The sequence below is a fragment of the Falco naumanni genome, chromosome 2 (assembly GCF_017639655.2).
Source record: "Falco naumanni isolate bFalNau1 chromosome 2, bFalNau1.pat, whole genome shotgun sequence".
In the NCBI taxonomy this organism is placed as follows: domain Eukaryota; kingdom Metazoa; phylum Chordata; class Aves; order Falconiformes; family Falconidae; genus Falco; species Falco naumanni.
The window spans coordinates 20,951,290-20,969,126 of NC_054055.1; the positions used below are offsets into that span (position 1 = coordinate 20,951,290).

Consider the following 17,837-nt stretch of genomic DNA (forward strand, 5'->3'; position numbering starts at 1 on the left):
AGACTTCGCAGCGGCTGCATCCTATTTAATGCCCTCTCAAGAGGACAAAGTGTAAGGTGCATGGGGATCTAGTGCCCTATGGCTGTGATATAACAGGAAAGCATAGTCTTCGCAGGCCATGGCAGAGAGTACCAGCCCCAGGCAGCTCTGCTGCATCAGTTCCCACCATTTCTAGCCCTGAGGCAGCTTAGAGTCAGGCCTGCAGCTTTAGCTGTAGTTGGGCAAAGAGGGTGGTTCTGTGATGCTTTTGTCTTCTGTACTTCAACAGGGCTTTGGTTTCAACTGGATCTGAACTAAAGATGGTCTTATATGCAGCACTGGAGCTGCTGTTTGAAGAGCATCCTTCTCTCTTGCCATCCACAGGGTTAAAGCTGCTGTTCAGAGGGAACTGGGCGGCAGGGGCTACACTTAGCTAGTTAGGCTGACTCTTCTAACTTTGGTCCTGGTATGGTCCTGTATGTTGGCAACACCTGAGTGAAGTAGTAGTATTTTTATGTGCATCTTGGGGTAATGCTTGGGACTGACAATCATAGGTAAAGGTGCATTGTGCAATCTAAGTGCTGTGAAATCAGAGTAGGAAGCTGCAAGATCTTTGGCACAAACAGCTGATTTTCACTCTGTTTAGAGAGTCTCCGGCTGGTATTCTGGGCCATGCCTGGGGCTCCTAGGTGGCATGACGCTGAGACAAGGAACAGCTATAATAAACAATGACAGCAAGCCTCTAAAGAAATGATGGTTAGTCTGATACCATAGATTTTGTAACACAGAAGCTTGCCATTGTGTTTCTGTCAAAGCAGCAGGAGATTTAAGGAGAGGTTTGAATAGAGGCCATGAGGTTAGCTTTGCGGATGTTTACTGGTAACAGTTCTCCTACGTAGCATCGCAGCATACAAAAAAAATTTGCGAAGTTTTAACACTGCTCTCTACACGTCATCTGCTCCCTCCTCTTTCCTGTGACAGGGTTTAGTGGTGGACTAGGTTAGCTGTTGGACTCGACGATCTTCAAGATCTTTTCCAGCCTGAACGATTCTATGATTCTATGGTAAAGCCCTTCACGTTGGGACACACCAACACCAGACCACAGGCCTCCATGCAGAATAAAGGCGGGCTTGTGTGACTGAGAATCAGGTTTCAAGAGCGCTTTATCCTGGTGCACTTTAAGGTAGCCCATGCACAAGTGAAGGTCAAGGCTTTGCTGTAGAATCTAAGCATTGAAACGATTTCTTAATTTAAGAAGGCAAAAAAATAAACCGTGCCTACTCATTGCGTCAGCTTTTCTAGTATGTGTTTATCTGGCTTTTCTACAAAAAAATCTATCTTGTCTCAGGCTCAGATGCCTTTGATTTCTTACCGAGCACAGCTTGAAAAATAAACAAGTCAATCCTGACGTGTAACTGAGCTGATTGCTACATTTTCTAGTCACGCCTCTCTGTCGAAAACTTCCCCCACCCTCTTCTAGGTGTTGCCGTGGCATGTGGTTTGCTTTATGCATAGACAAAGCACTAAAATAATCTGCCTCTCACAGGTAGAGTTATTTTGGAGAGCTAGTGAAATACAATAGGAGGCAGCACCGTAAATCCTGTAAGTAAGCTTGACCGGCAGAAGCTTTGAAATAGCTAAATATTAATGGCTGTTTAGAGGGTCCTTTCTGTACTGGAGAGACAGTTTCATCAGCTGCGGTGGTGTTTTGCTGTAAGAATAAATTATGGATGCTGCAAAAAAGAGAATGCTTATGTGGAGATACAGAAGATGCTAGTAAAAGGTAACTTTGTAACTGTAGTCTGAAGGTAGTTAATGTTTGATGACTTGGTTCAAAGGTGTTTGGTGTTCTTGAATTCATACTTATTATTTTCTAATATGTAAGTGTGTTTCATGCTGGAAAAGAAATGCTGTTTAATTGTGTTTTCAGCATGTTTTCAGCATGAGTTATATGTTTGTTGCTTGGCTGGCTTTTTATGTAGTACTGATAAGAGTAGTATAGAAGAAAATGGATTACACTCTGACATTAGACAATTGGGAGATGGCCTACAGAAGACAGGTGCCTCGGTGAAAATACTAGTTTGCAGCAGATTTTGGTTTGTGGATTTATATTATTGTTACCAGTATTGATAGAAGTAAGTGGAGTCATCTTTTAATCTTACATTTGGTTGTCATAAAAAGATACATATGTATATAAATGAAAAAGTATAAAATATAATTTCTTATTTTCCATAGGAAGTAGTATTTTTCCAATGGGAAATACTTATGAATTCTTTTCTGTTTATGAGTAATAGATAATGTTTACAAGCATGTATGTGCGTGTGCATGTGTGTGCAAAACAATGTAAACATTGTTCAATGTTCTTAACCAAAAAAGAAACTGAATTACTTTTTTCCTAAAATTAAGCAACATTTCTCTGAAAGTAAGCAAAACTTTAATTTTGAAATGCTGCAAAACTTAAAAGAGTTAAGAAGAAATAATGAAACACTTTGAGAAGTGGAGGGATTGGCATAGGGAAAAGATTAAAATACCCTTGTCTGTGTAAGTTGGCAGGGAGGAAAATAAAGCAGGATGCAATGACCAGTTATTTCTGAAAGAACAGTGACAACAAAGACATGGAGAAATTTAGAATAGTGCCAGAGGTTCAAATGAAAAGTTAATTTTTGCCTAGACTATCAGAAGACATTTCTGACTAACATATCTGCTTCGTGTAGCTTCGTTGCAAAGAGCAATTAACGCAACACCAAGCACAGCACCAAGTGGGAAGAACTGTAGAGCGGCTTTGCACAGTAAAGCTGAAGAAGAAAGCTTCTAACAAAGCTTTTACCTTTTTGTTATGCATATAATTAAAATTAAGGTAACTTGCTAAGCCACGAGCTTTCATTGAACTTGGTTTGCAGGAAATCACTGTAAAAACTCTGAAACCTAAGTTTCATTCTTAATTCGCTGTAGAAGTGTTAAAACATATTCAACATTATTTTAGTTTAAAGGAAGAGCTACGTGCATCTCTGAGTCCTGGTTTTGTAAATTCCTTTCCCGGGAGCAGCAGCCCACTGAACTAATGGCTGTTCATACTGGGTTCTATGAGGAAAAATTAGGAATTTCAGATTCAGATTGTCTGGCCAGATCCGAAGCCCACTGAGGTCAACAGGCTTGTTTCCTTTGGTTTCAGTTGGACCCCATGTCAGAGAGGAATCCTGGTTTTACAGTTCACAATTACAGAAGCAAAAACAAATTGCACCTTTCAACTGTTCTTCCCTGCCTGCAAGCACATTGCAAACAAATGACAAAGCACTTCAGGAGGAAAGGCTGGGCCACAAAGAACCTGCCAACAAGCCGGTTTATACTTGCTGTTGAAGCACAATAAAGTAGTTTACCGGAGCACAAGAAGGTTTTAAGAGCCTAAGAACAAGGTCATTCAAAAAGACTTTGAGACAAACAGGACTGAGCAGAACCGTCTTACCCCACTTCACTTTCTCTCAAGAATTAACTTCCTGGGAAAAAACAGTTTCTGAGACAAGGAAGAGCTAGCAATAAGCACGAGCAGAGCAACATTTCTTTCAGGGCTTTTTAAGGGACTGGGTTTGCTTAGTTGTAAAATAAGCATCTGCAGACTCAAATAGACTCAGTGAAGACAAGTCCTGTTCTTGGTTTTTTATTTTAGTTTGTATGTCTGCAAGTCACCCCATAGAACAGAATACCTTTTATGTTCAGGGCTTCTTAGCTTGTTCTAACCACTGCATTACTCACAGACGCTCTAGCTAGTTCTCTGCCAAGCCCTTGCAGTTCTATATAGCTTAGGAAACAGATGAGCTTTCTACCATGTGTTAAAAATCGCTAAGTAAAAGCCATTTCAGGGGAGTAGCAGCAAGTTCCAGAGTTCACACGGAAAACAATCTGCAGTCTGTCTGTCCTCCTTTGCAGGGGCAGAGCACAACTCTCTCTGTGCAGTGTGAAATGGTAGAAGAATACAATAGAATTGCAGATGCAAACCACTTACAGATTTAACTTCGGCTATTAGTAGTACCTACCAACGAAGTAAGGCTGGATTGAAACAATTACTTTATGGCTATTGCAGACAGTGAGATATCAGTAGGCTGAGCTCATTCTTGGCTGTGCAGCTACATTTGCAAGCTGACAAGGCCAAACTGAATGGTATGCTTCCCCAGCATTTTTTCGTTAGCAGGACTTTTTTGTGGGAAAGCGTGGATTCTTCATAGAGCAGTCTTTTTTCAGATGCTTCTCAATAGTTGTGGAAGAGAAACTGCTGCATATTTACTACCTGGTAGAATTACATCACGTTCCTTTTCAAAGCCGACATTTAAATCCTTCTGCCTACAGATATGACAGTTCTGCTAGTCCATCTTCAGAAGGGGAAGAAATGGCAGCGGTGAGTAGCTTATCAACTCTCTTGTCAGCAATGTTTAAACCACAGATTTTTCAAAAGCTAGTCCCCTTTGTTTAGGCTGTTGATATAACACCTGTTTAAATAGTATTCTTGCAGTTCCTGTTTTAAACGCTGAGTAAAATATCTGTGTTGTGAACCTATTGAACACAGTGGAATGAACTTGCCCTGTAAACTATAGAAGTCCAAAGCTTTCCTAAGTAAGCTCTGATCAGGTTTCAATTCTCTTTCAATGACGGAATAATTGCATGGATAATTTTCTAGGCCAAAACCCTCATGTACTTTGGCAACTGTAATCAACCTGCAAAACTCACACTGAATGAATAATCTCGTGTATTTACTTTTTCTTTTCATTTGTACAAGGGTGGAAAAGAGTAACTGACTTCGGCAGGCAGAAAGCTAGAGCCTCTCCTGCAACATTTCCATGTACAGAATTACTATGTGAATGTTGACAGTAGGAAATTATTTTTTGGCTGAATGTGCCACCTTAGAAGCATAAGCTCAGTTTAAGGGTGAAACAAGATTTATTTCTGATGTAATTCAGGTGCATGCTGTTGAAATAAACAGATTTTCTCCAAGGATGATATTTGCTATTTGAATTAGTTTATTGCCCTGTATTACTAACACATCTTTCCTCCTCTTCAATTGTGTGGTATAACCACAGAGGGGACTAAGAAGGTACACAGTATATAATCAAAGGTATAGAGGAGGTAAATTGGCCACCTCTCTTCTCTCATATTTCAAAAACAAAGGGATAATCTATATTAATACATGACTGAACCAAGATCTTATCAGAGAATCCCGCCTATAAGTAGACTATTGTAGCTAGACAAGTGAAATATTACAAATATTGAGAACTAGAAAGTAGTAAGAGTTTTTATTTTAAAAAGGGAGGAAGAGTCTCAGCTAAAATGCATCAGTAGTTCAGCAGTTGTCTGCAGTTCTACCAGCTGAAACTGTGAACTGAGAGAAATATGGATGTGGTAGGACCTCTGCAGCTTAACTAAAACTAAAGCTTAACAGATCGGGAACAGGATGACATTTTCCCCACTGCTAAGGTAATCTATCACAGCCCCCTAAAGTGCTGTATTGCAATATGAAAACTGATTCAGTGAATCTCTGTTGGGAGGTCAGTGTGGGAATTTTAAAATGTGCTGGTCAAGGAAGAAGTATTAGGAAAAACTAAATTAAAAGCTACAATGCAGTAAGGATGCATATGGAGGAAATAAGTAAATGATGCCCTATATTATAAGGTCATTATAACTCATGTATCCAAAATAGGCTATGGTATGAGGACAAGATGAGGAAATCTCCTTATTACATATGTAAAAGTCTCTAAAATGCATGCAACCTTACAGTCCTCAGTTGTATATTTTAATAATGCAGCATTTAACGGACCCACAAAGAGTTTACTGACCTCTGTGACTTGTGACACTATTTGTGGTGTAACATGTGAAACATGATTTGAACCAACATGTAGAGCTAATATCATGTTGCCTTCACATTTTTTACAGGCTGAAATGTGTAATTCCCCAATGTCAACTGAAACAAGTGATCATTCTTTTGGTGCAAACAAAAATGAAATGATGGAGAAAAGTACACAGGAATGGAATGAACAGCTGGAGAAAGAGTTTTTCAGTGGTAAGTGTGTGTCCTTACTTTATTCTGATATTATGTTGCCAGAAGTGACTGTGTGACTGATTTCAGAGAATTTTCTGCAAAAGAGAGGCTGTAAAAATATGGGTCATTACTTTCTAGCACAGTGGCTACTTTTTGCAGGCTTTGTCTGACAGCAAAATGTCTGCTTGACATTGACTTCAAGATGTGTCATTGATTACTCTTAGAGTGCATTTCATCTCATACTGATACAGTTCAGAAGAATCGCACCTTAAAAGTGTACATTGCTCTCTGCTGATTCTGACAGGAGCCCATATTGCATCCTTTAGGTGCAGTCATACAGTTATGTGAAAGAATTTCTCCCAGTTTCCTGCATGCATAATTTTGATAATGATGAATTACTGGGCCTGGTTTTATGAATTGTAAAGCCTCAAACCACAGAAGCAAGAGCCATTATGGCATTCAGTTAGCTTTCTGGCAGCCCTTATAGCACCAGTCACAAGCTGCTGCTTCCTTTTTTTTCCTGTCACTGCTGGGAAGTGAGGCAAGGTCAGACCCAGCCTATGGGACTACAGAGGTGTTCTTCCATAAATTTTCTCAGATATATGCAAAAAAAAAATATGTCCATGAATATTACTTTTCTACCACCCAAAATTACAAGTGATCACAGGTTGAAAGCATGATCAGGAGGCAGTGGGTCAGTCAGCAGTGCTGGAAGAGGAGACCCCTGCATGGTGGACGGTAGTTCTTCTGCAACTCACAGGCCTGGCACTGCTTTTGGGTGTCAGTCGTAACTGCACACTTGCCCACTAACAGAGAAAGACTATACACAGCTTGGCTGATGTCCTCCAAATGGAAGACTCAGAATCAACACATCGTTTTCCTTGTTCTAAGTTGACTCTCTCAGGAGCCTTATCTCCTCTGTGCTGAAAAGAAACTTAGAAAAATGGAAAATTGCAGTACTTTTGTTACTGCCTTTTACCCCACCTATACGTACCTAGCAATGCTTTCTTAATCAGTCTGTACTATTTGCACAGATCTGTAATGACCGATCAGTCTTTTTTTATTTAAATGGTTAGGAAATGCTGTAACAAAACAGCCATACCCATTTGTGTTTCTATCTTATGTGTACTAATACACATAATATTTCAAAATACAAAAATAATACAATTAGCAAAGGCATAATTGTTTTTGCCAATAAAAATATTTTAAATACATAGCTGTGGCTTAGTCTTATGACTGAATATGTTGGTTAACTGAGCTGTTACAGTGTTTAATTCCAGTTCATGAGACTGAGACTGTCTATGTTGCCATGATGAATCATAGGTTCCTAACTATTTAATTACCCTTTTTTATCCAGAAAATGCCATTTTCTGTGCTCATTTTAAAGTTAAAAGCTACAATTTAGTGGAGAACTTCTTTTCTGAATGAAACAAACAGTGGACATGCCAGACCACTGAATATGCTTGTTTGATGGTTTGCAGGATTCTGTGTTCTTTACAGTCACATCATAACTGTGCTTTGTATACACACAGAAAGGTCCATGTTTTCCTAGTGAATTCTTTTCAGGAATTTTTTGCTTACAAACTAGATTTGGAAAGTTTACACACACATAGACACAGACATATATGTATAGAGGGCGTGAGTAAGGATTTAGACTTCAAATTGTTTTGGTTTTCTTTTAAATAGCATAAAGACTAACATTTGCATAAAGAGCAGTTTTAAGATCAGTCATAAAGCAGTGCATTTTTTTCCTTGCAGTCATTAATGGGTAACTGCTGAAAGGTCCTATGGATGAAGAACGTGCGGTTCGGGAAGGGTTTTGAATGCTGAGAAGCTGACTCCTTTCAAAACCAGTTCTGATTATTAATGTAATACACAAAAGATTTTAACATAAATAGTCATAAATTATTAAAGAAAACAAACTCAATTATCTTTTTCCCTGTGCAGTTCTAAATGATTTGGATGACCAGCTGGCCCAGGAACAAGCCCAAGACCCGTTGGACAGGACAGTGTCTACTAGCAGTGCATCAAGTGTCCAATACATTAATGCATTCCCTACTTCAAAGAGACAGACTGCTAGTAGGGGGCAACACAGAAATGACTGGAGTGACATGCCTAGCACATTTTTCCCAGATGGACTGAGAACAATAAGAGCCAAAGATGAACACAAAATTTTCATCAGACCAAGGAAATTACACAGTGCATATATAAACTGGCACCAGGCAGCCTTTCAAGAAGATTACAAATATGGTGATCCAGCTGATGGAAATCCTCATCGGCTGAGCAGCAGGCTGTCTTCTGTTTCTTTTGGACGGTCTTCAGAAGGTAGCTTATATCCTCCTTCCATAACACAGAACAGTGGATTTAGGCACAAGAGCTGTATGAACAGGGATACAGCTGGCAGAAGTTACTCTGTGTGTTCCCTTCGGAGATGTCCATCATCAGTATCTTCTGACCAACTATCATCATCTAGTTTACAACATCCATTGGCAAGGGAGAGCAACAATGGTTTTCTACCAAGGTTTGGTCGACAGAACCCAAAGAGAATTCCTCTGTCTTCTATTGTATGGAACAACACACCAGACTCTCCTGGACAAACATCAGCTCAAGAAAAAATGTTTAGAACCCAATCACTGATGGAGTTTCATGCTACAGACCATGGTAGATATCCTAGCTGTTTGCAAGAAACCAAGAAATATGCATGTTACCACTCAAAACACCATTACAGAAGATCGATTTCAAGCAGTAATTGCTTTAGTAGAGTTAGTTGCCCTGACAAGGCTACTTCTCCATTGCCCTTTGATAACTGGGAAAACTATCCATTATACAAATCAGAAAATAATCTCTCTAGATCCTACTATAGAGATACTTCTTCTCACGGCAAGTTGTATGCAAAGCAAAATTCTTCATATGGAAAAAAAGACAGCTATCCTTCTTGGGCTGATATTCCTCAGTACTACAATGAGGAAACATTTATTTCCCCTGATGCCAGTTTTGAAATGATTATGGCTAATTTAAATGACCAGCAGTGGGCACACACAAAGAATGCCAAGTTTGGTTCACAGCGCCTCCAGAACGATTTTCACATGTATTCTCCAGAAACTACAAATATCAAAGGGACAACAAGAAGTGCAAATAGAACTTTTTCAGAATTCACAGAGGGCTGTCAGCCCTGGCTAAGTTGTAACTCTTCAGTTTCTTCATCTAATAGTAGAACTGATGAGCCAGTCTTCCTTAATTTGAAGGACCAAACAAAACCTATAGGACTGAACAGGAATTCAGCTGTTGTTGCCCAAAGAGGTACTAAGGCAGACTTCACACAACTAGAAAAAGTTGAAGGTATGAAACTGCCAGACAAAGACATGCCGTTACGGTCAGTTTCTCAACAAGGAGATACAAGCTGCATCAACACCCAGAGTTTTCCCTGTAAGAGCCCTGCTTCTGCCACGTTGCAACGCAGTGCATCTCTCTTTAATACAATGAGATCAAAGAGACAAACCGAAGTCACTGCCAGAGAAGATATTGCAAAAATATATACATCAAATGGTGATAAAAGAAATATACAAATGAAGGAAAATTATTGCCCACCCAACAGTGTGTTCAATCAGCCTCCCTGTAATTTGCCAGCTGATGACAGCAGAAAGGAACTTCTTCTTCCAAGTCAGAAAGAACAGGAACATAATCTGCATTATGCAGCAAAAAGAGAGAGCATCACACAGGATAATTGGAGTGCAGAAGCCATGAACCAAGCTACTCCAAAGAGACAATCGTCACTGCTGAATGTTGCTTCTGCTCCATCCGCTGAAAAATTAGCAAACTGTCAAGGCATGTTCTCCTGTCCTCCTGAATGCTCATCTAGCTCCTCACAAAGCTCTCCACAAGCACTTTGTCATAAAGACAACTCTAAATGCTTAGGAACACGAACTAGCTCTTCAGTAAATTGCACAGTTCCTGAATCTCAAGCAGAAGATGGAAAACCAACTCAAGTGAGCAGAATAAGTGTTACCAAAGAGATTTCACAGAAAACACTGCAAAAGACAAGCACTTTAGTTACTAAGGACTGTAATGGACAATGCACTACTAGTTCTCCACAAAACGCAAATTCTGGAAATACTTACATGCGTAGCTTTGATGGAGACCCCAAGCCCTCTGAACAGAGTTTAAGTTATTTTTGCCTTGAAAAAGAAAGCAGAAAAAAAAGGAGTAATTCACCTTGTACTGAAAGACTTCACAAGCAAGACAGCTTACTGAGACACACCAGTAGCTGCAGCGTTACTGGCTCCCCTAGCCGCAACAGCCTCAAATCTCCTGACCCGCTTGTTATTTATTACACTTTGCCTAGAAAATCAGCTAGCATTGCTGGTAGTATTATGTCAGATAAGCCCATCTCCTTACCTAGAGAAAGTAGAACAATATATGATCGCTTAAGGTCTGAAACTCCACATAGAGCTGATGCCTTTTGTTCTAATCAAAGAGATGTGTCTTGTTTAGACTCAAACCATTCCTTTTTAACATCAGCATCATTAAGTGCTGCTACAAGTAACAAAGAAAAAGATTGCCCCAGCCCTTTAACCAAAAGTCCTAATGATTCAGTAAGTAGTAGTACATCAGTTGAACTGACAGACAGATGTAAACATCTAAGCAGAAGAGAGTCCTCTGTGTTTTCAGATTGTAAGGAGAGAGGAAACTTTTTGCAGAAATACAAAACTACAAGCACATTTACAGTTTGTGTTGATGAAGATCATGTCAAGTATCATGAACTAGTTTCAATTTATTACACGTTACCACGGAGGCATTCAAGAACGTTTTGTAACCTCTTTAGAGATAATCCAGAGGATGTAGATTTACCTTGTCCCAAAGAAAATGTTCAGTCACCAAGAATACGAAACAAGAAAAATGAAGGCTATGTGAGTTTAGCAAATGTTTTTTTCCCCAGCACTTCGGAAAAAGAGGTGCCTTCGTATTCTTCCGACCCAGTATCTTCAGCTGTGGTCACACCTCAAAACTTAGGAACTGCTGTTGATAGTGAAGGAGAGAATTCCCACTTATCTCCTAGCTCTGAGAAGATAAGTACTTCAAAGTCAATGAGTATGATACACAGCAGGAAAGATAGTTCAACAGATCTTCCATTAGCAGAAAATGTGCTTTCTGACATGGTGACAAAAGAAATTTCTTTAGGTGGTCCACAATCCACTGCAGTAGTGGCTAAGTCAGGTAAGACTATTTCTGATCCCTCAAGTAGCCAAAATACAGAAATAAGTCTAAAAGAAAAGAAGGAAATTTTACAAACAGCTTCACCGCTAATGTCCACTTTATCAACCCCTCCCAAGCCAGGCAGATGTTTAGAAAAGCCTTTGTATTCTACTTCAACAAATAAAAATACTATACAGAAGGGAAACTCTGAAAACTGCTGTCAGCCCCCTAAGGTGAACACCAATAAAAATCTGAACAATTTACTCCTCCACCCAGGAGGGAAGAGTTTCCTTGGAAGGAGTGGTAACACAGAGCGTGCTGATGTGCTGCTTCCTCCTGTGGAAGACAAGTACAGGGGTAGTACTGAAGTCAAACAGAAAGTAAATTTCCTACACCAGAGCACACCTCTGTGTAATAATAAAAGTAGTGGACTGCAATTAAGGGCTGACAGTTCAAGAAAAAATGCAAATGATTTAAAGTCTTGTAGCAAAGTTCTTTCAGAGTCTCGGAACAAAGTACCTGAGGTAAGCACAGCTTCCAGTGCTGACCCATTACTTCAGCTAGATGAAGGGGTTAGCACAGATGCAGATGAATTAAAGAATTCAAAAATTAAAAAAGAGCAAAAATCACAGAGTACTCAAATCGGTAAAGATTATAGTGGTTTGCAGGAATTGGAGAGGGACAGTGAAGGCCGCCTGAACATTAACTGTAAAGATAAAGTCCTCAGGGTTACACAAGATCAGAAAATAACACGGAGTGCAGAAGACGAGAACAAGCTTCTCTCTGACTGCATGAGAGACAAAGTCAAAGATATAGAAAAAAGGAAAAACAGACCTTCAATTAAAAATAAACTGGCAGCTGTTTACAAAACAAGTCGAAAATTTTCAAGTAAAAATTTACCCCCCAAACCACATATAAGTAACATTTTTTCACAGAATGATGGAAGTGCCACTTCTTTAGAGGTCGACATGTCCCCTGACTCACAGATTTCAACAGATTGCTGTGAGCCGTTCCTGCAGTTGGACAATGAAAGTCAGAATCACAGTCTGGACCCTGATAAGAATATGCCCAGACCAAGAACAGCTGAGAATAAGAAGACTGAAAATCAGAATGATCCTTCCTTGCTTGTTAATAACACCAATTGGAGGTCTTTTACAAGCTCATACATCCAGAAAGAAGCCATCAGTCCCCAAAAATCTACAGGGAAAGTGGAAAATCCACCAAGTCTTACAACCCTATTTCCAGATAAAGCAGTAACCACAAGAAATAAGAATTCCCATAGCCTCGATCTCAGGTTAGAAAGCAAAAACCAGCCCATCTCTCCCAGTGCTACTACATCGGACTCAGTGGATGATGAGAAAAGAAGAGCTAGCAGTCGTGCCTGCAGTCCTCCCCTGACACTTCTAACTGACAAAAACTCGAACACATACGTAAATAGCTGCTTGCAGGCAGGCATATGTCCAGAGCAAAACTTAACTCCTCAGACAGTGCGTGGTCAGTGTCAAAATACCTCTCAGGCTGCTAGCTTAAAAAATGCTAACTTGCATAGCTATCAGTTGCGCAAGAGTCATGCCAAAAGTCAGCGTGAGCGTCACCTTTCTGAGAGTATTTGTGCTCAAGACTCCCCTGAGACCTTTGCCTCGGGAAGCAATATTCTGCCAGAAGTTGGTACACATGGGAAGAGGTTTAAGTCTTACTCAGAGCTGTTGCCTTGTGATGAAAATGAAAACTGGGCATCGGATGATGAAAGGTGTTACAGCACAAGAAATTTGATGTATCCTTCCATTGAGTTTGGTATATTTGGCAAAGAACAGCAGTTGGCTTTCCTGGAAAATATCAAAAGGTCACTCACAGAAGGGCGATTATGGAGACCATGTCTTCTTAACAACCCTGGTGCTCTCAGAGATGGAGAGACCCCTTCTATAAATAGGGCTGAGCTTTTGAGCTCAAGTTCTGCTGGGAGCAAAATGTCATCTGCTGCTTCATCCCCCCAAGAGCTGACTGATACCCATCGGGAATACCCAGCAGCTTATTCGGACTCAGACAGTGATACCACCACCGATGATGAATACTACCTAGATGAGATAGATAAAGAATCGGAGCTATGAAGGGCCTGTGGTGCTAAGGCGGCACGATAGCTTGGTAGTTTCTGGGCAGGCAAAAACATGTCAAATACTTTGAGCCAGTTCTTGTGCTGCTATAAATTGGTACAACTTCATTAGTTTTAAAGAAGTTAGTATGTTACATTAGCTGAGCGTTTGACTTTCATAGTAAATGTGTGGCTTCAGCATTGTTTCTCCTAGCAGGGAAGGAAGAGTGTTAAAAAATCCTTTCCCAGAATAACAGAAGGTAAACAACTGTGGAGCTTTGGGCAGTGTGTAACTCCAGAGATGCCTTTCCTCTGAGTCAGCAAGCAGTGGCTTAGGCTCCTGCCAGCTACACAGTGCTGGAATGGATAAATTCTAGCTTGAGCTACTTTTTCATACAAGACTGAACAGAAAAACAAGGGTTTGCTTTGCTAATAACTTGCTGTTTCTCCAGTTTTCCTTGTTTACAAGATGAAGCATGATAAAGCCAATCTATCCCATGCAACAAACACCACCCCCCACCACCGCCCCCAAAAAAATGAAACCTGTTCAGTTTTTATAGCGTATTCTATATGAAAGTTCTTTTTCTGTATTCCTGGGAAGCGTAGCAGCAATGTTTCCAGTAGCATTTGTTCTGCCGTGCAGTTGAGGTGGATTCCACACTGGGATTTTTCTCCTGAGCATTGTAAGAGCGGTGAGCAATGTGAGTTAGGGAAGTGCTGCTAGCGCATGGGAAACAGCTCAGCCAAGGGCACAGCACTGGAAAACTACCAGAATTCCCCAGGATGCTGAGGAACATGGCTGAGGATGGAAATCTGCTTTTCAGACATGGGAGGTTCATAACCAGCACAGCTTTGGTCACAGATGAGCGAACAGCAAGATTTCTGCCTTGGACTTAGGAACAGGTTAATGTGCTTTAATAACCTGACACCTTAAAACCATGCAAAAGGTGAAAAGATTTACCCTATTTATTTCCTATATAAACCTCATACGTTGAATCCTAAGCTGCCCTAATAGTGGGAAGACAACCAGTAGAGCTTGGTATGTCCCCAAGTTCTTCTGCTGCCTCTGTGCTTGACCGGTCTCGGGGTGAGGCACCTGCAGCCGCTGGGCTCCTCCAAGGCAGCACCACCCGCAGCGGCCTGAGAGGGCCCTTGGCTGGGTCTTGACTGTACCCTACAGTCTGGCAGGTTTTTACATAGAAAGTAAATAAAACCAGTAAGAAATGCTCTTTGGCTTTTGCTAAATTACCATCCCTTTTTGGTATTTTTCAACCATTCCTGCTGTCACCACAGTATTTTTTATCTTTCAAACTGAAGCCGTAAATATTTTCCAGTGGCTCTTCTTTGGCCGCACTAATAATGTAGTATTATATACTCAGTAGCCAAAACTGGTCCTTGCCCATTAAATTCCTAACTAAGCTTTGATCTCTTTTTATGAAAAATCAGAAGTGGCTCACTGAGCCAGGAGATAGTATTTAAAAATACTTACAGACTTAACTTCTACTTTATTTCTAATTTCACGCATGGTCTAAAATTATGATCCATATTTTTATATACTTTTTAATTCAACAAAATTTCTGTAGGACATAATTATATTTTTGTAACTGGAAGGACACTATACTGCTATTTTAAAATAATATATTTTACACAAAGCAAGCAATGCTTGTATCACTGACTACTCCGCAAGAAACTAAAAGATGAAAATGTTGTAATAGGTAACTGGTATCCTTATTTTTTTATACTGTAAACTTCGTTAAAGAAGTGGCTCTGTAGTTCAAATCTGCACCGATATATAAGTGTTATTACTGTATACTGGGGTAATTTGTCTTTTGTTGTACATAGAAGGACTAATATAAACTATGTATTTATAGCCAGAATTGCTCTCTACAACATGCCTGTTTTGGAAGGATATAAGCATACGCTGTCATATGCAATGCTGGAAGGAAATGACTACCATGTAATTGCAATCTTATAAAATGTGGTATTCTAAGGAGCTGTTATGTTTTTCTGTAAATGGCTGTATTCTATACATACAGGATTCTGTAGAGTAAGACAATAAAACCAGCGAAGTATCGGTGAGGAATTTCTGCTGCTGTACATTTCTGCAAAGTGTGTTAATCTAAAAATTGGGAATATCAGCCTACATAAGGTAAAGAACGATAAAATTATCATTTACAGGGGAAGTAAATGGTCATACAGTTTTTCTTGACTCGAAGTGGATGGTTTAGAATGTTTTTATTTGTAAATATTTTCTGCCTGTTCAACAGATGTTGGATTAAGTTCTCACCTTGTTGGCATGAATTTTTTTTCATTTGCTATGCTATGTATGTACAGGAAACCAGGTGGCTTGATTTAATGTAAACAAGTAAAAGCTGCTTTTGGTCATGAATCAGTTGTGGAAGACTGAAGCCTACTGAGGATCTGTAAAGTAATACTGGCATTGAATAATGGTATTCTGTAAAACAGCCAGTTGCATGAAAACGTAAGGAGAAATACCCTTTGAGTAGCGATCAGCTTCATTCAGTTTAGCAGAGCCAGATTTTGACACCGTCACTCTTCCAAGATTTTTCTTTGGCAAAAGTATATTCTATAAATGTTCATAATTTATAGGATTTTCATATTTAAAATCTGTTTGAAATAAATTCTGCATTCAAATGAAAAATTGTATTTGCATTGTGTTTATTTTTCACTTACTGTGAATACTGTAGACAGTTTATTTAAAAAAATAATCAAGTCCAGCATCTTAGTATTGTTGCCAGGGTGCTGATGGCAGATGATGCCATAGATTAAAATGGGGCACCCAGCCTCGGTCCCTCACGCAGCTGTAGGCAGCGGTCATGGCAGCTGCGTGGCTGGGGCTTGCCTCGTGCAGAGGAAGGATGAGCAATGTCCATGTGCTGCCCTCTGCTTTCCTGCCAGCTGATGAGTCTCCAGTACATAAACAGTTTTCCATCAGTGGTGGTGTCTTTACAGTGGACGTATTAAGACCTTAGTGTGCCATATGCCTACAACTTGCCTTGAGGAGCTGATACACCATGTAGGGGCCAAGGGTAGTATTTGATGAGTAGTTTTACAAGGTGATGAGCTCCATGTGAAAATCACTTCAGCTGGAATTATGCCCGAGTGGAGCTTGAGTGCCACGTGCAGCGTGAGACTCACTGCTGTCTTTCTACCTTAATTACTACAGCCAGCATATGTGGTACCTGAGCTCGGTGGTGCAGTCCCTCAGCCTGGTTTCAGAAGGAAACACAGTTTATGACCTAAGATGTTGTTTCTGTCTAGATCTCTGTCCACCCATTAGGTAACTCGTGTCCCCAGATGACCTTTGACCTTTCTAATATCTCAGTGACGTTTGAAAGAAGGGACAGAAATCTCATGGTTTCATCCCAGGGTAACTCAGGCTGGGAAGGGACCTCAAGAGGTCTCTGCTCCAACCTCCTGCTCACGGTAGGTTGGCTCTGAGGTCAGGCCAAGCTGCTCAGGACTTTATCCAGCTGGGACTTGAAAATCTGAGGACGGAGACGGGGCATCCCCTCTGGGCAGCCCGTGCCTCTGCCCAACTGCCCTCACGGGAGAAACATGTTATAGGCTGAGCCTCTCTTCTCTCAACTTATGCCAGTTATCCCTCGTCCTTCCACCCTGCACCATCTCCTCAATGATCTCCCCAGGGACATTGGGGGCTTCTGTAGGGTCCATCCCCTCCCTGAAGCCACCTCTGCTCCAGGCTGAGCAAGCCCAGCTGCCCCAGCCTCTCCTCACAGGGCCAGCACTCCAGCCCCACCACCTCAGCAGCCTCCCCGGAACTGGTCCGGTTTATTGATGTCTTGTATCGGGGAGCCCAAAGCTGAATGCAGTATCTAGATGTGGTCTAACAAGTACTGAGTGGAGGGAGGTGATGACCCCCTTGACCTCTGAGAAGGAGGGAATTTTTGAATTTATAAGAAAAAAAAAAAAAAAGAAAGAAGCTCTTATTCATACAGCCCAGGCTGCTGTTGGCTGTCGTTGCTGCCAGGACTCGCTGATGATCGATGTCCCCCTCGCTGTCCACTAGGACCCACAGGGCTATTCCCTCAGAGCTGCTCCTGGCAGCTGGTCCAGCCCACACCAGTGCAGATGTGGCTCCTTCCCAGGGACAGGGCCCCAAAAGCACCAACAGGCCTGACCCACCCCCTTCCCAGGGCTCTCCCCACCCTGCACATGGCCCAGGGCACCATTTCAGCCCAGACTGGAGCCACCAGTCCCTGCCCCAGCGATGCTGCAGGACATGGTCTCCATCTCCCCACAGCCCTTGCCCACCCAGCCACAGGCCCCCATGATGTCCCCAGGGCCCTGCAGCCACCCTAGAGCTGTGCCTTGACCCCGGTTCCCCTCACAGGGCCTGATCCTGATCTGCAGGTTGACGTCCCTGCCTGGCCTCAGCCTTGCCCTGTCCCCACAGGCCTGCTGGGCGATGTGGCCTCTCGGCTGCCCCAGATGCCGTTTGCCACGTGCGGGGTGCAGCCCTGCTGCGAGCCGTGGTGCTGCGCTCCTCAGCCCCGTTGCCCAGGGAGC

At 41.4% G+C, this 17,837-nt stretch overlaps 1 protein-coding gene across 3 annotated transcripts in view; it reads left to right on the plus strand.

The window, feature by feature from the left end:
• Positions 1-15,948, plus strand: part of EXPH5 (exophilin 5) — a 37,090-nt gene extending 21,142 nt beyond the window's left edge. The window contains exons 1-4 of one of the 3 annotated variants that reach the window (XM_040583700.1): positions 660-1,762; positions 4,321-4,369; positions 5,899-6,025; positions 7,952-15,948. In XM_040583700.1, the coding sequence (XP_040439634.1) occupies positions 1,710-1,762; positions 4,321-4,369; positions 5,899-6,025; positions 7,952-13,305 (5,583 nt within the window). In that variant the 5' untranslated portion in view covers positions 660-1,709 and the 3' untranslated portion in view covers positions 13,306-15,948. Of the gene's footprint in view, positions 1-659; positions 1,763-1,831; positions 2,115-4,320; positions 4,370-5,898; positions 6,026-7,951 lie in introns of those variants that run through there. The other 2 variants (XM_040583701.1, XM_040583699.1) reach the window with 2 other exon arrangements.
• The last annotated feature ends 1,889 nt before the right edge of the window (positions 15,949-17,837 follow it).